The 25,322-nt window shown below is 34.7% G+C and overlaps 1 protein-coding gene across 3 annotated transcripts in view; it reads right to left on the reverse strand.

Moving 5' to 3' along the window:
- LOC117323419 overlaps positions 1-24,818 on the reverse strand; it is a 95,552-nt gene extending 70,734 nt beyond the window's left edge. For 2 of the 3 annotated variants that reach the window (XM_033878633.1, XM_033878632.1), the window contains exons 1-5: positions 24,707-24,816; positions 16,291-16,760; positions 14,415-14,522; positions 13,538-13,600; positions 3,092-3,234 (exon numbers count right to left, since the gene is read on the reverse strand). In XM_033878633.1, coding sequence (XP_033734524.1) covers positions 3,092-3,234; positions 13,538-13,600; positions 14,415-14,522; positions 16,291-16,413 — 437 coding nt within the window. In that variant the 5' untranslated portion in view covers positions 16,414-16,760; positions 24,707-24,816. Of the gene's footprint in view, positions 1-3,091; positions 3,235-13,537; positions 13,601-14,414; positions 14,523-16,290; positions 16,761-24,706 lie in introns of all 3 variants that reach the window. The other variant, XM_033878635.1, reaches the window with a different exon arrangement.
- Positions 24,819-25,322: the final 504 nt, after the last annotated feature.

Genomic DNA, 25,322 nt, shown 5'->3' on the forward strand with positions numbered 1-25,322 from the left:
ACACATAACCTGGTCATAGTCTAAACACCAATCTCACAAACATACACATAACCTGGTCATAGTCTAAATACCAATCTCACAAACACACACATAACCTGGTCATAGTCTAAACACCAATCTCAGAAACATACATAACCTGGTCATAGTCTAAATACCAATCTCACAAACACATACATAACCTGGTCATAGTCTAAATACCAATATCACAAACATACACATAACCTGGTCATAGCCTAAACACCAATCTCACAAACATACACACATAACCTGGTCATAGTCTAAATACCAATATCACAAACATACACATAACCTGGTCATAGTCTAAATACCAATATCACAAACATACACATAACCTGGTCATAGCCTAAACACCAATCTCACAAACACATACATAACCTGGTCATAGTCTAAATACCAATATCACAAACATACACATAACCTGGTCATAGTCTAAATACCAATATCACAAACATACACATAACCTGGTCATAGTCTAAACACCAATCTCACAAACATACACACATAACCTGGTCATAGTCTAAACACCAATCTCACAAACACACACATAACCTGGTCATAGCCTAAATACCAATCTCACAAACACACACATAACCTGGTCATAGTCTAAACACCAATCTCACAAACACATGCAAACAAAAGACAAATATTGCAAATCATTCATTATCCCCTTTCTTTGGTCATGCATTGTAGCATTAGAAACAATCAAAGGGCAACAACTCTATTTATAACTGGGCAATAGATGCAGTTACAGTATGATAAAGAAAATTTGGCAATTATAATTAACATTTCATAGAAGATTTGGCTCAAAGTGACACACATTCGTAACATCTAGGGGAGGCAATCCTTAAAAATCAACTTCCTCGAATGACAGTCACAACATCTTTAGGAAAATTTCCATCAATCCTGAGGCTCAACTCAACATGGAGTTTATTTCCATGGATTGCTGGGAATTTCTCCATTATTACAACTGAGTGACACAAAGTGAACAAAGACCTATAACTCCATATATTGGCATGATAGATTGAATTTTAGTATGCTATGATCAGATGTACCTACAGGCAAATTTTGGTAATTTTATTTGGTAGAATATACAAAACTTGCTCCTAACAATTAAAATTGCATGGTGAACAAAAGGCCATTACACAGTATAGTGGGTTATTGGAGATCAGAATTGAGAACTTGAAAATCTAAGAATTTAGTACTCAACAATCCGCCAGTACAACAGGTATTGACATGCAAAAATTAGGCACATGCTTAACACCATGAATACCTAATAATAATTAATATATATATGAGGACTGACTATGCCCCAGGCGAGGTAACAAACACACTGATGACTGGATAACAAAGTGACATGAAAGACTCGAGAACTGGCAGGCTGACAACGTGATGGGTTGATTATAAACTTACAAATAGAAAGTCTGGTAATATGGTAGGCTACTAATGACATAACCTTCACTCTCACAAACACTTCATGTCAACATTCAAAGTACTGATTCCCTGTCAGAAAATTTCATTCAAGTTGTTAAAAGACAAATATAGAAACTTTGATTAGATGATGTTCCTGTGTTAGAATGATACTGGATAGGTTTTGCCAGCTATGGACCAATTAGGAAGTTTTTAACACATCCTCTTTTGTCAAGTACCGTTCTTACATAACACAAAAGATACTTGATAAAAGCAGTTCTAAGTACAGAAAGGTAACAGAGGTGTCAAAAAATCCTTCGAGTGATGCACAATGTCGTATTTTAAGATTTCGTTTTAGTTGTTTGCCAGACGCAGAAAACCTACATCCTTTTCACTAAAGCTTACAGAATATACTAATCTAGAAATACATGTACATGCATTTGTATTATAAGAGATTAAATCTTAGAAAGAGCAACGTGAAAAAATTAAACCAATACCATAATTGAATCTCATAGAAAATCTCGGGCATATATTGATAATATCTTTAGTTTTGTTTTGAAATAAAAATCTTCGGATATCAAACAATTAAATAATTGGAGGTTTAGATTGAGTGGATGATACTGGGCAGGCAGGTGTAGACTTAACCAAAGAGGGAGCAGTCCATACCACAGAAAGGCTGCCCATGATGAGGTGAAGGTGAAGTTGTCTATTAGAGAACAGCTTATCAGAACATTTTAATAATGAACTTCAGCTGCAAGAGTTGATCTCATATATCCTGATAAAGGTTATCTGACGGACATCTCTCCCTGCCAGGGGTATCCAGGGCTGCTACATACACCACAGGAAAAGCATTGTTTTTTTTCTCCGATGTGGTGAAAATGACAAAATTTTGAAAAAATCTAAAGATGTGGTGAAAATGACAAAATTTTGAAAAAATTTAACAACAGGGCTTAATCATTTAGCATTAAAATGTGATTTTTTGAAATAAATGAAATTTGTTTTTAAAGTTTGAGAGAAAAAGAGAAAAAAATCATACACATATGGTTTTTAATTCAGTTGAAACATGCAAAATACAATGTAAAGTGCTCGTTACTGTTGAGAATCTTCATGGTTACAGTGATTGTCAAACTGCAGATTTTGATACCAGATTGACCAACTTAAATCTATACACACCACATTTTTCAATAAGTAAGACACCCTGATATTCTACCATACACACCAGATATCTACACACAAGGTATTTCTACTAGACACTAAAGGAATACAACAATCACAACAAACTATACTTAGGGACTGGTCCTGACGAACCCAAATGTTCAGGCAAAGGGCAAAATTGATAGACCAAACCAGGTCAAGAAAACCAGTCCCTAGTTTGTCGCGAATGATGTACAAAAATGTACTCCTTAAAATTTTCCCTTACTCTCTGATCGTCCTGCATACCTTATATATTAGTTTACTCAAACTAAGGACACCAAGACTAACCCATCCCCACTAGTCATCCCAGCATTGGCTCTATACCCTAGGACTATACCAAGACACCGGTACATGCACATTTTATTTTATTTTTCTCCATGAACCACAAAAAGTGTAAAATTACACACTGAGGAATATTGAAAATAGCCAACGTCAAAATTGTTCACAAGGAGTACTGGATCATAAATACCTAATAAGGTCAAAGAACTCTGTTCGGTCAGCATGCTTGGCTGGCCCCCATTGCTTGGCGCGTGGTGAGGTCAAAGATTGCGTCTGTGAAGGCTGTTGGTGGAAAGGTTCTGGGAAGTCCGGACTTATAACAGTGTTCTTGCGCTAAAAAAAAAAAATCTATTTAATTTGGTGAAATGATCATTACACACCGGAAAAGTAATACAGAAAGTAAATTTCATTAGCTGAAATGGTAGTATTTTTTTATGGATTTTTTGGAAATACATGTACAATACTATTTTTATCATTATTTGGTGAAACTAAGTGTGAACACTAAAATTGTATACAGTAAGACATCCACAGTTAAAAAGAGGTTTTATTGCACCCGACAATCTAGCATGGGAAATAAAAGAAACTAGTGTAATATCAATGGAGGCAATTTTTGAAAAAGCTTTTTTTTTTAAGAATTGGTATGTTTAGAGATTAACATGTAATGCCCTGACAATATATTTAATATGTATTTCAATCATGCAATTTGCCAAAATATGTCATAATATTCTACCTGAGAAATTTCACCAATTAATTCTTAGCTGTATTTAAGAAATGATAAATTTGTTCATATCTATCTTTCTTGATAAATTCATATTCATCAAAATTTATTTATATCTTTTATCTAAAAAAGAAAAAAAAAAAGTAATCCACAGGGAAGGAAAAAATTGCCCTCCTTTTTTAAAAATAAAAGACGTTCATAATAACTGCTCCAGTATTGAAACACTTTTTTAAACACAAAAAAATGAATTGACGTCATCCATACTGATGGATGGATGAAACGAAAGTTATCCTGAAAGTAATCTTAGCTATGTAGCTCTATTGAAACACAGAAGTCCACTTAGGCTCCTGTGTTACAAAAACATCATGATGATATCTATAACCCTCTTCAACCCTCCCCATTACTAGTAGGATTTAAAAGGTGTAACCCTACCAGAAGGATTCCTTTTTTATATTGTTATAAAATCTATCATAAGCATCATCAGAATTTAATTCTAACTAAAAAAAAAAAAAAAAAAAATCTCACACATTGCACTTGTGCGTCATGGTACATGTATATGACAGATTTATCTCCCTTAGAAAGCTTGTGTTTAGCATTCTCAGATCAAATGATCACGAGACCTTATTTTGCTCAAAAAACATGACATAATTGAATCTGTGACCAATTTTTTTGACTATATATCAGATTCAATTTAATACGGTTCTCAGATATATGACAGAGTGAAACTCTTTAGGAAAAGAGACACACTGATAATTATTGAAGGTTGCATACAGCCTTAAGTAAAAACTGTATATGATGATTTTAACAGAATATCAAATGATTCAATGGAAATAATGAGTGATGTAACTTGTATCATGGTAATTAACTGTACAAATAAAGGGAGGTAACTATGGTATTACATGGGTTAATGTAATTCAGCTGCCGAGGCACATGTACCTGCATAATGAAAAGAATTTCTAGAATTTGAAAACAAAATGGAAAATCAAACATAGCTGGGTGTGCCAATCTCTATGAGAAATTGTCGTTCATTTCACTCACTGATGTAAAACACCTCTGCCAATGGACTTACAGATCATCACTCTCCTTTCTACCTCCCTTAAATTCACACCTGTCACTCCAAACTATATCCCTTTCCCCATTTTCCTATCTTTTCTCATCCACTAAATGGCTGAAAGGCAATAACAGCAGATACTAAACCCCTTAATTATTATAATAGATGCCAATTAGGCAAGTGATTTAATGCTAAAACTATCAATTTATTGAGCATTTTGTTCATATGATAAATCAAATAAAGAAATTCTTATTTCTCCCAAACATATCACTGTAAGACAATTTTCAATATAACCAAGGATAATTAAAGATTTGTGAGCGTCCTATGAAATGTATCAATGGTATCTTGTAAGCATTATAAGTAAAACAACATTGTTAGCATACCTTCAGTTCGAATGCTAATTAAAGAATGCTATAACACCAGGGGTGATGTATTGAGGTCAATAATAATTAAATTAATACCAGCTCATCTTGCCCACATTCAGTTTGGTGACACAAAGCTTATAATCACTTTTTAGCATGTGGACTATTTTTAGCCAAAGACAGAGGTGTTTGTGGCGAGGTGAGTACGAATTTATCTAAAAATCTACCAGCATAAGGGAGACAACCGTAATAAAAAAATTATACCAATTTAGGCTTTTGGTATTCTAGATTTGTGATATGCTGTCCATGCAGAACATTAAAATTTCTGAGAATACATTATAGAATATATGTATATATATATATGTCTATAATATGTAACCATTTCACAAGATGTATTTTGTTTTACCTAAGATGCATGTAAAAAATTCTTGATAATTTAAAATAAAATCTCTCAATGCATAATAACACATGTATGTTTTGTGAATGGGTAAGATTTGTTCTATTCATAATATTAGATTTTAATAATAATTCAGATTTGGTTAATTCCCAATTTACAGAAATTTTGTTCACACAATTGTGGGAATTTAAAATTCTCTCTCATGCATCGGCTGATAGTTATTGATTACAATTACATTAAAAACAAGACTTATAAATCATTCCATGCAGAAAATAACACATAACAAAAACACACTGTTGTAAACATGCTGAATTTGAACTCAGTGTAAAATGGTGTAGTTCATGAGAACCTTAAACTGACATGTGTGAGCATATAATTTGGTTCTTTTGATATATGATTTCAATATATTCCCTGAGTAGAAAAAAAATTTAGAATTGTTACAGACTACAAAATTATATTTGCTAATCTTTTTAGATTAAAAAAAATTAGAGAGAAAATTTTTTTTTTATTTAATAAACAAAAATTGATTACAAATATATAAAAATAAAGCATGTCTTTGCTTTGATACTTTGTATATGGTTACCACATATATATACAAATGTAGTTATTAAATGGAATTTGCAGATTATATTTTTTTCCAAAGAACATTATATACCATAACATTATCCCCCACTGGAAGAGAATTGCAGAAAAAAAAAAATTAAAAAAAACACAGACTGATTTATGATTGATATTATAACATCGCTGGTACATACAGGTACATGACCAATGACTGATCACCTGCCCAAAACTGATAACATGCAGTGCATGATCATGAAAAGAATTAAATGGAGGTGACTGGATAGAAAATATACTCTGATCAATTGTGATTTCTTGAGAAATGAGGCATGCGAAAATTTAAATAACATCAAATATAACAATGGAAGTATGAGTGAATTTGGCATGGTTGAAACAATGAAAAGGTAGATGGACATTCTCTGTTGATTGTGAGAAAGATTGATGAAGATGAAATGGTATACCTACTAGCTTAAAACCTGAAATGATGAAATACACAAATATATCTGACAATGATTTTCAGATCTTGTCTTTATCAATGTGAGGAAGCTGAAAATCTATAATGTTTTGTGTTACCATGGTTATCAGGCCAGACATGAATGAGACGGGAACTCCACAATTTCTTGTGTTAATCAAATTAATATCTAAGTTTTTTACAACAATTATGAAATGAGTTACGAACTTATATCAATCACTCTAGTTGGCCTGGATCAAAATATCGAGGGGGAATATCTTGAGAAAAGGAACTAAGATACATGGAGAAGATCAATTCAACTATCCCGAGAAAAATGACTCAAATACCAGGAGAAGAGAAACTCCAATATCTGTAAAATACAGAGCCCAGATGCTGGAGTAAATAAAGAAAACAACTTATTTTCACTGCCCTATCTGAATATATTTCCACAATTATGAATCATAATATAACTATATAAATCACATGTAGGAAGGGATGGAAGTGTATATTGGGGCTTTGATTATGTTGGAAGAAACCAGAGTACTCTGAAAAACCACATGGACACCACAGACATCAGGTGACCCCTCGTATTTCCACACAAGTTTCACTTTACTGATCACTCATTATTCTACACATTAGAATTATTGAAGTATGGCTCTAATCAGTTCTACATCAGGTTACAGCCCAAACAATGAATGTTAATGGAATCCATATAACCCCTCTCATCACAAAACAATTTAGGCCAATGATTTCCAATACACAACAATAATTCCATTATTGAGTACACAGTCCTAATTACCACTCTGACCAGTGAATGGTACAGGTACTGATTATTATAAAAGCACGAACAATAACGTAAGTAATATTCAATAAACAGGTAATTAATTTACTTGTCTGCAGACCCAGGTCAGCATAACCATAAGCTGTAGACCGAAGTTATCTTGCGGACTGCTTATCCCTACTAGAGCTCTAGTTATCTCAGCAAGGGTCCATAGTAGACCATGGAAAGTGTCTTACCTACCTTAGGCCCACAAGGTGGCATCTTAACCTACATTGGGCCCACAGGGTGGCATCTTAACCTATATCAGGCCCAAAGGACAGTATCTTAACCTACAATGGGCCAACATGATGGTGTTTTAATTACTACAGTGGGCCAATAGGGCAGTGTCTTAATGAACATTGGGTCCACAGGGTGGTGTCTGAATCAACATTGGGTTCACAGGGCAGTGTCTAAATGAACATTGGGTTCACAGGGAAGTGTCTTAATCAACATTGGGTTCACAGGGCAGTGTCTAAATGAACATTGGGTTCACAGGGAAGTGTCTTAATCAACATTGGGTCCACAGGGAAGTGTCTTAATCAACATTGGGTCCACAGGGCAGTGTCTTAATCATAATCGGGTTCACAGGGAAGTGTCTTCATCAACATTTGGTCCACAGGGAAGAGTCTTAATCAACATTAGGTCCACAGGGCAGTGTCTTAATCAACATTGGGTCCACAGGGAAGTGTCTTAATCAACATTGGGTCCACAGGGAAGTGTCTTAATCAACATTGGGTCCACAGGGAAGTGTCTTAATCAACATTGGGTCCACAGGGAAGTGTCTTAATCAAAATGGGTCCACAGGGAAGTGGCTTAATCAACATTGGGTTCACAGGGAAGTGTCTTAATCAACATTTGGTCCACAGGGAAGAGTCTTAATCAACATTTGGTCCACAGGGAAGTGTCTTAATCAACATTGGGTCCACAGGGAAGTGTCTAAATGAACATTGGGTCCACAGGGAAGTGTCTTAATCAACATTTGGTCCACAGGGAAGTGTCTTAATCAACACTGGGTCCACAGGGAAGTGTCTTAGTTGATACTGCATGGGTCTACAGGATGGTGTTTGAATTGACACTGCATGACTCTAAAGGGTGGTATCTTGATATATATAACCTTATTGAAGATTCAGAACATGTAACGAGTTAATTATGAAAATGATGAAAACATTGTCGTCTGTTGATACACTTTCTAAGCAAACACTTTGTAATCAGAAAAACAAAATTCACATGATAACATTTTATGATTGGACAACAATATGGAATTATGTTGAAAAGGTTGTGTAACCCTGTGTCAATAACAGATATCTGAAATGTAAATGTAAGTGATTCAAGGGATTTTTAGTTCAGACAGACTTACTATGTTGTATCTAACTAAACAAACACACAAGTTATGGACAAACTATAAAATAAAGACAAAATATATAATATGTCACTATCAAACAGCTGTACTATCAAAGAAAGTAAAAAATTATGATAGCTGGTCACTATCAAATAAAGACAAACGATTACATATTGGTACTATCAAATAAAAACAAAACTGTTATAAATGGTATATCAAAAAAGACAAAACTGTTACATTTGTAAAAAGAAATTGACTAAGATATGTACTATTGAACAAAAACAAAACATCAAACGAACACCAATTTGTGTGACAATACCTCAACATCTTTTGCGCTGCCTAGCCGTTCAGACATTGCTGAAACGGCTGAGCCAGTTCGTTTGCCACTCTACAAAAATCAACAATCTGATAGTCAGTGTATCTTCCACTTTTGGTATCATTTTGACCAAATATAAATTGTAATGGTGTATATTTTGTGAGTTCAGTGGGTACTCCAGATTTAAAATTTGATCATCTTTTGACTAATAATATAGCAGAATGGTGTTTACTATGTAAAAATTCTTCTGGCAAGTTTACAACCAAATCTTTGATAACATTACAGGAAATTCAGTGATTCTGAGCAATATAATATAGTGAAAGTGGGATTCAGCACCAGGGGAGATAATCCAGTCTAGATCCCATTTTCTGTGTATAGAAACTGCCTTGGGTGATTATAGATTAATAATTTAACACTAAACATCATATAATATTATTTTACAATTAAATTATGATTAATCAAGCATGTAAATACCTAACAACCTGAAGGAAATCAAGGTGGCTGTAAATAGAACACTAATTCTATATATAAATATGTACCGACAATTATACCGTATATGAATGACATGAATCGTGTAATGTACATGTTGACATTAAAGTTTTATAATATATCAATAATATGTATCATGTGTCAACCTGGATCTATCAGAGAGGCATTTTATGGCTTTGATCAAGTCAAGTAAGTCAAATCTCAGTTACATGTAACAAATGGAGACAATTCACAAATTGGTGTGAGATACACAGTGAAACTATTCATGTCACAAGTAACAAAAGTCAAAATGCTAAGTGATGATATTCTCATAAAATTCTAAAGGAGTTATCTGTCTTGGGTAGAAATTTATTTTTAAATCTGATTAATATTACATGGAAATATTAAATTAACATGATACACAATCAAAGTTCCATAAAGATAAACATTTACAGGTATCTTGGATGAATCATAGCAGACATTGTCATTCATGCGTAAAGATGATATCATTTACGTAGGATTATACATACCAGGAGTATTTAAACGTATACTATAATTACTCGAGGTCAGAGGTCGGAGTTTTCTATTACAATGGTCGACAGAATAAAATCGGCTCTGATCTCCAGATTGTGAAATATAATCCTCTTAACAGAAGGAAGGACCAATTAACATCTAAATATATATGGAAATGAAGTGCACTGAAAGCAATTAGTCGGATCAAAATTGATTATGTAATATACTTAAATACAGATTAATACTTAATTACCAAGCACACGTCAGCTAGTGTGAGCTGGCTTTACAGGTGTTTCCCTGGCTTCCTTTAGTATTTTTTTGGAGATCAAATCACTCCTAAGTATATATATAGCTGAGTGTAACATGACCAGTTTTTACATTTGTAAGTTCCCCTGAGTGTAACATGACCAGTTTTCACACTCGTAAGTTCCCCTGAGTGTAACATGACCAGTTTTTACATTCGTAAGTTCCCCTGAGTGTAACATGGAAAGTTGTTATGCTTGTAAGTTCCCCTGAGTGTAATATGACCAGTTTTTACACTCGTAAGTTCTCCTGAGTGTAACATGACCAGTTTTTACACTCGTAAGTTCCCCTGAGTGTAACATGACTAGTATTTACACTTGTAAGTTCCCCTGAGTGTACCATGACCAGTTTTTACACTTGAAGTTCCCCTGAGTGTAACATGACCAGTTTTTACAATTGTAAGTTCCCCTGAGTGTAACATGACTAGTATTTACACTTGTAAGTTCCCCTGAGTGTACCATGACCAGTTTTTACACTTGAAGTTCCCCTGAGTGTAACATGACCAGTTTTTACACTCGTAAGTTCCCCTGAGTGTAACATGACCAGTTTTTACACTTGTAAGTTCCCTTGAGTGTAAACATGACCAGTTGTTACACTTGTAAGTTTCCCTGAGTGTAACATGACAAGTTTCAATTTCTGCACTTGTAAGTTCATCTCAATGTATCTTTATGATGACTTGTTACACTCCAATTAGTTCATCTGAATGTACCTTTTGATTCACATTTATTTATATATATATAAACAAGTGTTAGTGCTATTGTTAACATATCTTGCAGTGGTGCAAATTAAGTGCAACATTAATTGCGAGTGACACAGGAGTAGATGTTTAATGATAAAATGATTCATCAAATCAATAAAAAAAGTTCAATTTAGATATAACTTTCAACAACACCCTATATTTAACTTATCTGAACAGCAGGTGCCTGCTCAATATTTTATTCAGAACTAATCAATCTTTTCTAAAATCCTGGATCTAATTCCTCAAGCTTCCACTTTTGGATGATTGATAATGTAATAACCTGAGCCTGTTTAGGTATGTAATCCCCCAGGTCAGGTAAACAGCTTTAAGTATTGAACAACATGTGGAAGATTAGTGTTTGGCTATACATGTATCGTATCCCCAATAAATAAAGTTTATTATTATTACTAAAACACTTCCCAGGGATGGATCTACTGCCTGGTTTGGTGACTTAACAAATACAACGCATATACCTGACTGACTTTGGTATACGTACCTAACAGTACAGGTAAAAGGTGCTTACCTGACTGACTTTGGTACTTTACAGTAAAGGTACAGGGCATTTACCTGACTGACTTTGGTACCTAACAGTACAGGTACAGGGCGCTTACCTGACTGACTTTGGTACCTAACAGTACAGGTACAGGGCACTTACCTGACTGACTTTGGTATACGTACCTAACAGTACAGGTAAAAGGTGCTTACCTGACTGACTTTGGTACTTTACAGTAAAGGTACAGGGCATTTACCTGACTGACTTTGGTACCTAACAGTACAGGTACAAGGTGCTTACCTGACAGACTTTGGTACCTAACAGTACAGGTACAAGGTGCTTACCTGACAGACTTTGGTACCTAACAGTACAGGTACAAGGCGCTTACCTGACAGACTTTGGTACCTAACAGTACAGGTACAAGGCACTTACCTGACTTACTTTGGTACCTAACAGTACAGGTACAGGGCACTATAATACCTGGCTGACTTTGGTACCTAATGGTACAGGTACAGAGTACATACTTAATGACTTTGGTACCTAACAGTACAGGTACAGGGTACATACCTGGCTGACTTTGGTACCTTACAGTAAAGGTACAGGGCGTTTACCTGATTGACTTTGGTACCTAACAGTACAGGTACAAGGAACATATCTAAATAACTTTGGTACCTAATGGTACAGGTACAGGGTACATACCTTAATGACTTAGTTATGTCAGCCCAATACTTCATTGTCATATATTGTAATAATATTACTTGTAGATACCTGGTCTGGCCAGGTGTTTAAACATCAAACCTCCTGGCAAGTTGTCCTTAGTCAATTTTTATCTCTAAACGCTTTGAATCACTGTCTTATCCATTTTTACCTCCTGCCATCAAATTATATATGTGTGGGGATACTTGAGACTTTAATGAAAACTGCCAACGCTGTGCAATCATGTATTGTCCAACTCATATAAATTCACAATAAGATATAAGAGCAGAAAATCAATAGGCATATCAGTGTTATTGGTTCTGATCGACATTCCTTTGTAACGATTGTGCATCATTACACTCAACAGGCACTCAATCTGTTTATTTATCACCCACTATAAGGTTAATACCGAGTATCAACTCTAACTCTTCAGTAGTGACATTTGTGTTGTATTGATATATCAGACCATGATACATTCTACATAGTTCCAACTGAGTTCCACTGGCAATGCTGTATGATACAGGTTACACACAGAATGATCAACTTTGTAAAGTCCTGCTTCTTAAACAGTATTATCAGGGCCCAGTTTCATCAACATTCCCCGAAAATTTCATAGGAAATTTAAAGGGGCATTCCTTTGTTTGAATAAAGTTTAGGTCGTCAAAATTAAACTTACTGGAACATATGTATTTTTTCCAGGTGGTAAAAGTTAACATTTAAAAAGCAGTTTTACTCTCATGATAGACTAAATTTCTTTGAACATTAATTCCTGAAAATTCTTAATTTAACCCAGAGATCACTAATTACCACAAAAACATGCAGTATTTGTATACGATACGCCTTTTTCCTACACATTTTGGCTTTAATTTCATTAATTGTAGGCACAAACACTCGTATAATCATCGTTCTGATATAGATTTCATCAAGAGAATTTGTGCGTGTTTCTGATGTGAGAACGAAGGAATGTTCCTTCGAAGCATTAGAAATTTTAAGGAAAGTTATAAATCCTTGACTAAGATTTCCCTTGAAATCCAACAATGCTTTCCTATGAAAACTTTCACGTTAAGGACTTTCCTAAAGTTAAGGAATGTTGATGAAACTGGGAGCTGATGCTAAATGTTCCACTAAACAGATTCTTATTACTTTTGACATTCAAATTCATCATATCATGATAATTAGGAAGAATTTTTCTTAAATGCACACAGATAATTGTTGGCAAACACTAACTTGATACATGTATTAAACCAGTTGCACATATTCCAGCCAGGTCTGGACAGAAATTATTGAAATTTTAACTGTTGGTTTACTGATTGATAAATACAAAAATATAGTGTCTTGTACACAATGTGACTATGGTAAAAAATTGTAAGTTTGTTCTATAAGAGTGACTATGGTATACAAATATTATGTACCTTCAAAGGTTGCCCTACAAATCCTCTCTTCTCCTCCTTAATCCTTAACTGCTCAACTTTTCTCTGTAGGTTGAAGAAAAAAAATACCCATTAAAATCAGCAGCCATTGAATTATACTCAGAACATCCAAAGATAGTGCTATCAGTCATGCTATGATATGCATTTATCTGTAAAATGTTACCCAAGCGAAGGGTACCTTAGTGCATGTATTGATTAACAGTAAAACTCTGAATCATTCTTTGCAATATATGCTTTTTACCAGAAGAAATTTAATCTTTATTTTTTTTTTTTTTTTTTTCGAAGCCCACTATCGCTCCAGGAGCTACATGTATAGGTGCAGCATCCACAAAGATTCGAATGACACTTACAGATACAATAACTCATAAGGTAAACCAGACGTTGATGTAAATGTCATTGTACTCACACTATTGTAAAATAAAATAATAATTATTAATGTAACACAGTGACAATAATGACAACTATACATGTACTGAAATCAATAAAAACATCTTCAATTCATAATTAAATACCGTATTCAACTTAATAAGACCACCTGCCCCTGTAAGCACCCCCCCTCCCCCCCCCCCCCCCCCCCCCCCAAAAAAAAGGAATTTCCAAGGAAAGAGAATGGTTATGCTTATTAAAACAAAAACAAAAATTCCTCATCTCACTGATCTGCCAATATAGTCTTTTTTTATTTTTCTAACTAAATTTCACACGAAAATTGTTCTCTGTACATAGTTTTAATAAGCACACCCCATATTTTTTCAGTGTACAGTGCGCTTATTAGGTTGAATACTGTAGTTTAATTTGCAAAGTTATTCTTTATAGTTGGGGCATATCAATAATTATGACCCTCAAGGTTCCTGTCACTTACGTATCTGCGATGTTCTGTAGGGGTTCGTATCCTAGTCATTCCTCGCCCACGGGCAAGCGGTGGGATCACACCACTAAACTTCTGTTGTGGGGGTTTAATATTTCCTTCCTGGTAAAGAAAATAAATGTTTATAACAAAACCAATCTTACAAAATTATTATTTGTAAGATTTTAAAAGAGTATAATTATACATATCTCTTACAATTATGGCATGAAATAAAAACAAACATTAAATCCTGCTCTGAAAAACCACTCAAAAGAGAGAATACATATGTTTGTTATATAAATAGACCACTCTAATGAGAGAATACCTATGTTATATAAATAGACCACTCTAATGAGAGACTACCTGTTATATAAATAGACCACTCTAATGAGAGACTACCTGTTATATAAATAGACCACTCTAATGAGAGAATACCTGTTATATAAATAGACCACTCTAATGAGAGACTACCTGTTATATAAATAGACCACTCTAATGAGAGACTACCTGTTATATAAATAGACCACTCTAATGAGAGACTACCTGTTATATAAATAGACCACTCTAATGAGAGACTACCTATGTTATATAAATAGACCACTCTAATGAGAGACTACGTATGTTATATAAATAGACCACTCTAATGAGAGACTACGTATGTTATATAAATAGACCACTCTAATGAGAGACTACCTATGTTATATAAATAGACCAATCTAATGGGAGACTATATTTGTTTGTTAATAAAAAAACACTCCAATGAAATATCACCTTTGCTTGTTGTTAGAAAAATCACTCCAAAATGAGACCACCTTTGTTTGTTATTAGACTGATTTCACATTATACGTACTAGGGCTGAGAAATTTTTGGAAAATATCTATAGAAGTACTTGTTTAGAAAGATCAGTTTCTATTGGCAATAGGTGCAACCTCTTGAGGAGTGTTGTGTATAAATTGTAACAAGAACAGAAGTAAGAGTGTCAACCCATGGGAGATGGTGTACATTAAATGTAAGGATCAGTTTTTATTGATTGTCTCCTGGGAGGTGTCGTATACTAAATGAGAAATACAGTAAGTTTTTATTGGTAAAAGGTAAATATGTCTTGTAGAGTGTTGTACAAATAAACCATGGACATCATTTCCTGCTTGTAAAAGGAATTGAAGAGTGCTTGGGAAGTGTTATACACCAAATTACAAACAAGTTTTCATTTGTAAAATTGGTTTATTTTGTTTAACGTCCTATTAACAAGCAGGATCATTTAAGGAAGTGCCAGGTTTGGAGGTAGAGGAAAGCCTGAGTACCCCGAGAAAAACCACCAGCCTACGGTCAGTACAAGGCAATTAACTCCCCCACATGTGTTTCAAACTCGCAACCCAGAGGTGGAGGGCTATAGCGATAAAGTGTCAGGACACCTTAACCACTTGGCCACCGTGGCCCTTATTCGAAAAGGATTTATCCTTGAGGAGTTATGTATAATTAAAGGTAGACACGTTTTTTAAAACTAAAAATGTCTGCAAGTCATAAATGCCACTGCTCCGATACTACAGTGTAAATATGAACCAAATCTGTTAAGGGGGTCTCAAGGCATGACTTTGATTCAGAGCGGGACAGGCTACATTGTGATCCATTCACAAGGGGTCAAAGGTGACCTTTGACCTTTAACACTTGACCAATGACCACCAGAATGTGATGAGGTGTAGAACTTGATGTAATCTGGTCATGATTCTCAAGAAATGTCATTGATTCAGAATTGACGGAATGTGACAGGAAAGATGGACATGGGCCACACAGTAACTAGGCCCCACCCCCACCACATAAACTGCAGGTGGGACATAAAAAATGAATGATTTCTTATTGGTGTACAGTAAATGTCATATGTAATTATACATACCAGTCCTAGGTATATGCCAGTCATATTACGAGGCTGGTGACGAGTTGGCACGCTCTTTGACGAGAATGGCATGTTCCTCGTCAGTGGCAGCTCCGTAGAGTTAGAATGCATTCCACGCATCATTATGAGTAACTATGCAAAACTCTCCAATGGTAATATCACTGCACTATTAACAAACCATCCAAAGTCTACATGTCTTTGTGAAAATTTAACACATTGTTCAATCTACTGTTGATGATGTTCTATTCCTCGGTAAGAAAATATAATGAGTTTCACAGAATTTTTATCACAGTAATTGTTGAGAAGATAAATGTGATACTGTTATCACAGGTAAATCACAGATGACTATCACAGAAGGTTGTCCATACTGGAGGTAGATACAGGCATACAACTGACCAACAGACTGGTCACCAACAGCTAGAGTCCACTCGTCCTCTCATCTGCTCCATACTAGAGATCACTTACAGGCCCTTGAGAAAAATAAAAAATAACCCATCAATACACATACACTTACTGAAACAAACATGGACAGAAATTTTAGTGTATATAATGTAGACACAGGGCTGGAATATAGTGATTTGGCTCCATATAACACTTATATTACATTGTTCCATGGACAAACCAAACATTTACACAGGCAGTATATATATAGATATTTAAGTACTTTGTTATCAATATTAATTAGTACTGGAAATGAATTTCTCATGATGCACTTTGTGTTCCATCATGACCTCTATACATTATTCATATCGTCACCACAACTGTTTAACCTAAGAGGCCCAATGGACCTGTTTCCTTTACCTGGCCTCAGTTTCATTGACACTCCTTAGTTTCATGAATTCCCTTAAATACTCCATAGGAAAGCATTACTGAATTTAAGCCAAAAATAACATAACTTAGGGACCTTTCTTAAATTCTGTAATCGAATTAAGGAATTTCCTTAAAACTGGCCTTCTACTACTAAAGAAACTTTTAAGTTGATCTAGGTCATTTAAGTGGAAGCTAGGTTGGTAATTTCTTTATTCATACAAGTTTATTTATTTCTTTTTCATTTTTAGCCGTTCATCCCAATATGATACTGGCCCAATATCATGACCCTAGCTCTCTTGCTCATTCAGAAAAAATATGAAATACATTTGACACTGATGACCTTGAAAGTAAGTCACAATCTAATTAAAATCTAGATGGTCATTCTCACTACGTTACATGAACATCTAACAACATCCCATAAGGGGTCACGTCAGGGTGACCTCTGAGGTGTGTATTTCACTTTCAGGGCGAATTGGTATTTTGTCACTATCATCGAAGCAAAACATTTCGTCACAGCATGCATCTGAAGCAAACCATTTCGGCAAAGTATAAAGCTATATGCGTTATGAGACGAAATGACTTGAAGCAAATTGACAGATTATACAAGCTTTGCACTCTAGTCATGCTAATTCGGACATAAAAAATTCACTTCCAAGATTCTGGAAGTAGTCATTTGATTGGCTAAACCAAAAGGTCGCCCTGACGTGACCCCTTATGGGATGTTAATTTTGTTAGATGTTCATGTAACGTAGTGAGAATGACCATCTAGATTTTAATTAGATTGAGTAAGTCAAGGTCTATTTTTTTTAACATTTCTAGAAGTCCTTTCTCCCAGTATGCTATTGGCCAAATATCATAACTCTGGACTACATGGTTATTGAGAGATCATTTAAAGACTTAAATTCCAGTAACCCTGAAAGTAGGTCAAACAACCTTGGAAGTCCTCTATTCCAGTATACTGGTGGCCCAATATCATGACCCCAGGCCTCTTGGTTATTGAGAAGAAGTTGTTCCAATGGAAAAGTTAACAGACAATTGAGAAGAAGTTGTTCCAATGGAAAAGGACACCCGATGGACAGACAGATGGCTGACATCCGCTGTACCACAGCCCTTTGGCCAGGTGAAATAACAACCCGAGTACAATATTTTCACATCCTAAAAATTTCAGGCAGTTGATTTCATAAAGGATCTGTCACAAAGAAAAGTATCTAAGTGAAAACATAACCCTTGGATTTCAAGATGAATATTTTCAATACTGTAGGGTCTTGTTATGTCTTGCAATACTTGTAATCTGTCTCAAACAATTTCATTTTTATTTATTGTATGACCTTCTACACATTGTTTTATCTGCAAATTGTATAGTTAAAATTAATTTTCACCTTTCTTTATAGCCCCAGCTATTTTCACCGACATACACTGGCTGAAAATGGTGATATATGCACCAAAATTGTACGTATAGTATAGCAAGAACTGGGTAAAAGCTGTGTACATAACACAGGTATAGTTTTCAATAGGTCAATACAGTTTATAAATTCACCACATGATTTATTTATGTCACTGTGCTTGAAACCGAATGTTCAGTGAACCATTTTCTTTGAAGAATGATAACATGTGACAACACTTCCCTTTGTGAACATCCAGTCGTGTTGAAGAGTACTTCAGACTATCAGAACCGTTCTGAACTACAGGTAAATATGTGTAGCTATATAGATCACATGACATTCAAATCCAGTGCTAATTCATTTCATTTAAATGACCTTCCATGTGGTAATATATACATTTAATCAATCAACCAAATATTTCCTGAAGTAACACTCGAGCAATTAACTTTCAGATTTGCTTTACCACCAAATGTAGATGCCCTGGAGAGATAGTTTAAAATCCCATAATGTGTTCATTGGTAATTACTTCAGGGAACGAAAACTATGTAGACTATCTAAATGTATATCTAAAATCCAAAACACTTCAATTTCAAAGTGTTTAATTTCTGCTGTTTTAACTTAACTCAACAAAATTTACAGTCAATTATATTTCTTAATGATTCACAAGGTCAACATCCAGAAAGTTTAATAAATTTTTTGCATTTTTTTCAGGTTGAGGTTGGAGAATATCCAAGCAACACCACAACAAAAAGAAAAATATGATCTAACTTTGTACCATATATATTTTATTTCATGTCAACCTTTATTGAAAAATCTAAAGGATAGGACAAAATGTTTTTGTCAATATTAGTCATGTTTATGAAAATGTTGATACATAATATATATTACATATTAATTTACTAGTATTCAATATTATAGATATTAGATGCCAAATAATAGCTGTATGAATTGCTACAGTGACAATGAGGCAAGCTGGGCAATACATTTTTATTGGGATATTCCAGTCATACAAGACACCTGAGCAATTCCCTCTCGGCCTGAAAAATTAAGTGTGCATGTGCAGCTGCAATCCATCAGTCTTCCAGCAGTCATTGAATAGGCTTGAAGCTACCACATCAGTCACAAGTTTATCCAGGTTAGTTTGTGAGGTTATATACAAGATTGATTGTTTTCACAATATCTTAACCAAATTGCAATTCAACTTGAGATGTGACATTTTTGCATGGAGGATACCAACTGCCCTGATTCCCTCTGAACTTTCAATAGCAATGGCATAATAAGAATGTCATAACTTTTCATGAGTTTTCAATTGGTATGGAGTAAAAGAAGAGCATTTAACCACAAATATTTGATTAGTCATTGGTGTATTCATGGACTGTTATATGCTGTCCATTATATTTTTCTATTACAATGATTAATATTCACAGATTGTCACTCGGCAGATGCACCTCATTATCAAATTTACATCTTACAAAAAATATATTATATTTTCATCGATACAATGTACATAGGTTGTCCACAAGGGGAAGTACTATAACCTTGTTTCTTTTAAACATGCTTCCACAAACTGTATATGACATAAACAAAACTTTTAGAAAATAAAACCTCCAAAGAACATTTGTTGGACACTAAAGGAAGCGTAAATCAGAAGCAGGTAAAAGGAAACATTTCCACAAGGGGCCATCCAAATATATCAATCATTTATATACACAAACTGAAACCATACCATGTGTATTGACAATTTGACATCAGAGTTGAAGTAACACCTTCTAGCAAACAATAGATCTAGATATTATTACTGAATTTCAATAGTCTGCAGAGAATTACTGGTAATGTCATCTATCCAGAGTTTGAAGTCTTACACCCGTCAGTTCAAACTGACATTAAGTGTGCCACAATGCCGCATTTTATCAATATGATCTGCCGTTGTACTACGGAATTCAAGTGGAAAAATGGACAAATACCAACCTATTGTAACATAGACCCACCAACATTACTGCATGGCATTCATACCCAGCATGTTGATATATATCACTACACTGTGTTTATTAGGTCGTATGTACACACTCGGTAAGTTTCTCAATACAAGGTACCCTGGCAAAATGGACCTGACGATCGTCAATAGGAGAGTTGGGAGGGCCACCCAAATCCTCTATTTAGTATACAGTAGTATTTCTTGAAATAATTTTTAAATATCCAGAGTTAGGATTGAATTGGGATTACAGACCTTCAAGGTTGCAATACATTGATCAGAATAATAGGCCAAAGCCCCAACTGGCCGAGTGCCAGTCTAGCAAGACAACATACCAATGTACTTAAGAGTTACACTTAGATTTTTATAATGAGGCAAACAAACAAAAGACATCAATAAGCATTATGTATTTAAATTCCCATCAAATATATCTGATATGTTTTTTTGTGTACAATAATGGGCTCGCTAGTTGTAGCATGGTGAACAAATCTATAACACTCCGACAACATCAGGGGACAATAATAAATATATCTGTACAACTAATGACTCCACAGATATAAAATATGCACTATTGTTAGATGTCACCATATCATTCTATAGCTTGATGAGAACCAACTAGCAATTCCACCTGCCATCACTATATATAGCTGATGATGTGTTGATTGCTAGTTGATTGACCTATCAATACATGTCTTTTAAGGACAGTACATTACATCCATATACCTGGTATATTGCAATCTCTCCCAGAATGCATTGCGGTTCCCTTCATTACACATTACATCAATGAAGGGAACCGCAATGCATTCTGGGAGAGATTGGGTTATATATTGATATACAAAATGTATTGCGATTTAACTAAAATTTCATATCACAAGCAAATTGGCATTGTATCTCTATGTTTCACTATGCGCATCCTTTTCATTGATGGGGGAGTACTTGAAACCATATTTTCAATGGATTAATGTATTATGGCATGGTCTGGGTACAGAGCCCATAGCCTTCCTCATATGGGCAAACAGACACAAATGACAGATCAAATGTGAGGTATTGACGAGGGAGATATTTAACGACAAAAATAGTTTTTTTTTCATAAATGGGATCAATTTAAAGACCCAAAATTAATTTGCCTCTTACATCAAATTACACAATGGGAAAAGCAGTACCTGCTTTTCCCATTGTGTAATTTGATGTAAGAGGCAAATATGATTCTAAGTATGAAAATGATTCTGGGTATTTTTTTAAAATGATTCTAAGTATCAAAAATGAACCTACAAGGTACATGGGATGAGATCAACATGACTTAGGAAACATTATGAAGTGTTGTTGATATGGTCTATATAATTGGTGAGAAGGCTGAAGAATAAAACTCAAATGTTAAAGAATGCTGCCAATTCATGCTTATTTTTCTGACAAAAGACAATTGAATACATTTACAGGGGGCAGAGACATAAGAAAGTGAAATATCTGGTGTGGTACGGTATGAAGGAGTAGGCTCTGCCTTATCGTCTGTGAGGAAAGGTCTTAGACCAAAGCATTAACAACCGCTGCACAAATAGAACTGGCAAGACTGATGGAAATGTAAGAACTACAGCTCAATTAAGATCAAATCTAATGCTTTTGTGTGCATATGTTATAGAACCTATCTTTTTCTTGTAAGCATGAGATTCATTGACAACAGAGCTTACATGTAAGAGAAGGATCTAAGCCAATATAAAGCAAGATACATTTCAGATGATTCCTTGGCATCTGTTAATTACCAGGACAACTTACATGCACATGGTAACATTATAGAATGCAGACAAACATTAGTTACACTGAAAACATTGAGATATATGGTACGATCAGTTGCATGATTCTTAGGCCTCTATGAGTCATCTGAACAACACAGAGGAGATTGACATCTAGGCAAACAGTAAAAAGAGTGAGGAATGAACAGAAGAACTCTTTTGGAAACCCTTGGTGATGTGTGCAGTTCAATACCTCCACAATCGTCATATGTCAAGTTCAATAAATTGGATTAATCAACATATGATAGGTCAACCTGATATTGTTCTATGGCCAAAATGAATGATCATCTTCTCAGTTTACAGATGAGAGCATGGGGACTCTTTTGATAAATTACTGTAGATTCCACCTTATAGTCATAATGAGCATTCATTGTCCTAACAACATATTTCAGTGTATCATTATGGCCATAACCCTAATTAATCAGGAGAATATATATGTGATTAAAGGTCTATATATGTATGCATTCCTTACATTAGTCCAATACACAAGGTTATCCAAGAGATCTAATATGTCCTGATCAAATCCTCTGATAGTGACCTTGATTCGAGTTCAAATCTCTGGTCACATGTCTGTAACAAGTATATCAAATGTCTTAATAAATCAAAGTCCCAATCTGATTGATCCAATTTTACTGTTAATGCAAATTAGTCTAAATATCATCATAGCCCAAGATAATGGAATATCAATAATTTATCCTAGTCAGGTGACACTAATGGCATGTGGTACCATAAATTTATCAAAATCTGACATTAACATGTTCTTGGGTTAAGATACACCATTAAATTACTGTATCACAGTCAAACATCATCAACATGGCCTAGGACACCATTGATTTATAAATCATAGCCTAACATCATAAACATGGCCTAGAACAATGATAGCCTGACATCATAAACATGGCCAAGAACAACGAGTCTGACATCATCAACATGGTCTAAAACAACGATAGTCTGACATCATAAACATGGACTAGAATAACGAGTCAGACATCATACACATGGCCTAGAACAGCATTGATTTTTAAAATCATAGCATGCCATCTTTAAGCATGGCCAAGGACACCAATCATTCATAAATAATAGTCAGACATCATTAACATGGCCTGGAACACCATTAATTTATAAATCATAGTCTGACATCATAAACATGGCCTGGAACACCATTAATTTATAAATCATAGTCGGACATCATAAACATGGCCTGGAACACCATTAATTTATAAATCATAGTCTGACATCATAAACATGGCCTGGAACACCATTGATTTATAAATCATAGTCTGACATCATAAACATGGCCTGGAACACCATTAATTTATAAATCATAGTCGGACATCATAAACATGGCCTGGAACACCATTAATTTATAAATCATAGTCTGACATCATAAACATGGCCTGGAACACCATTAATTTATAAATCATAGTCTGACATCATAAACATGGCCTGGAACACCATTAATTTATAAATCATAGTCAGACATCATAAACATGGCCTGGAACACCATTAATTTATAAATCATAGTCTGACATCATTAACATGGCCTGGAACACCATTGATTTATAAATCATAGTCTGACATCATTAACAAGGCATTGCAAGGACACCATTAATTTATCATAGTCCGACACTAGGACATCATTAATTAATTTATAAATCATAGTCTGATGTGTTATTAACATGATTTTGGACACCATTAATTCATCGTACATGTAGTCTAACATCTTTAACCTGACCATGCTGGTACATCATTAATCTATAAATCATAGTGAGACAGCATTGACATGGCCAAGGACACTATATTAATTTATTAACCATAGTCATATATTATTAACATGGCCTAGGACACCATTGTAGTTCAAAGATTCCAAGTCATCTTTACTCTATCGGTCAAGTGAGGGAAATTATGTGCGTAAAGCGAAAGAAGCAAGCGAGTTGTGACCATATACTATTATGTACATGACAAAACTCTCAGTACATTACATATGCATAGGGTTTCTTTGATATCACAAGTTTCCGAGTCTCAGTTAGGTCTACATGTTAACAGCTAGGTACATGCACATTGTATCCCGTTTGTCCAGAACAGTCTGTACAATGTCTCGTGGGGTATACATACAATTAAAAGGCTAGGAGGTTTGACAAGCCATGAAGACATGCATCAGAAGACTCAAGAATTATGCCAATTCCATAAAACACATCTTGTTTTCAACTGGGTGTATGTTTGTACCTGACGCAGAAAATCTAACAAATATATACATATGTATATAAATTATATACAATACATACATGTACATGTATACTCTACGTGAACACATGTACATGTATCACAATAAGTAAATAACAGTAACGCTGCAATAACAGCTAGCTAGGACCTAACCGATTACCACTGAATCCCTAAGTGAAGAATAACCAACGGATGGTATACAAGGGGCAGACGGTTACTATAATGTAGGAAATGCAGCTTACCTGGGAGGCTGTGTATATCCCTACTGTCCGAGCAATGAACGGACCCGTGAACTGACAATAGTAGGTCTTAACTCGTGACGTCAGCTAGCAACATGATGCCACCGATTTAATGAAGTTGTCAGGTAAACATCCGAGACCTCCCGAAACATGTTCTCGGATTTTTACATAGACGCTATATTAAAGAAAACACGTACCCCTATTAATGTCAATAATAAGGAAACATATATGGGGAAACTGAGAAAACAATATGTAGCAGCATTGTTTTACCCATATATAAACATAAATACTCAAGTTAAACGAAATCAATGAGAAATATCGATATTGCTATAGAAGATACCGGTACAACCATACCGGTTACTGAAAGTTGACAAATATTGAAAGAGTTATCTCTCTTGGTATGTAGAGTTTAAACATTGCGTATTTTTCCAACTTTCAACACTTTCATAAATTTTCAACAAAAACACGTATGAATATGTATAAATAATATTGAATGAATACTTCTGATGTGGAATAGTTACTTTATTGAAATCAATATAAGAAATCTAGATTGAGTTTCATTTTCAATCTGCGAGTGTTATGATTCTCAATTCATGCACTTTTTAGAAAAATATCCAAT

Source organism: Pecten maximus, chromosome 3, assembly GCF_902652985.1.
Source record: "Pecten maximus chromosome 3, xPecMax1.1, whole genome shotgun sequence".
NCBI lineage: Eukaryota > Metazoa > Mollusca > Bivalvia > Pectinida > Pectinidae > Pecten > Pecten maximus.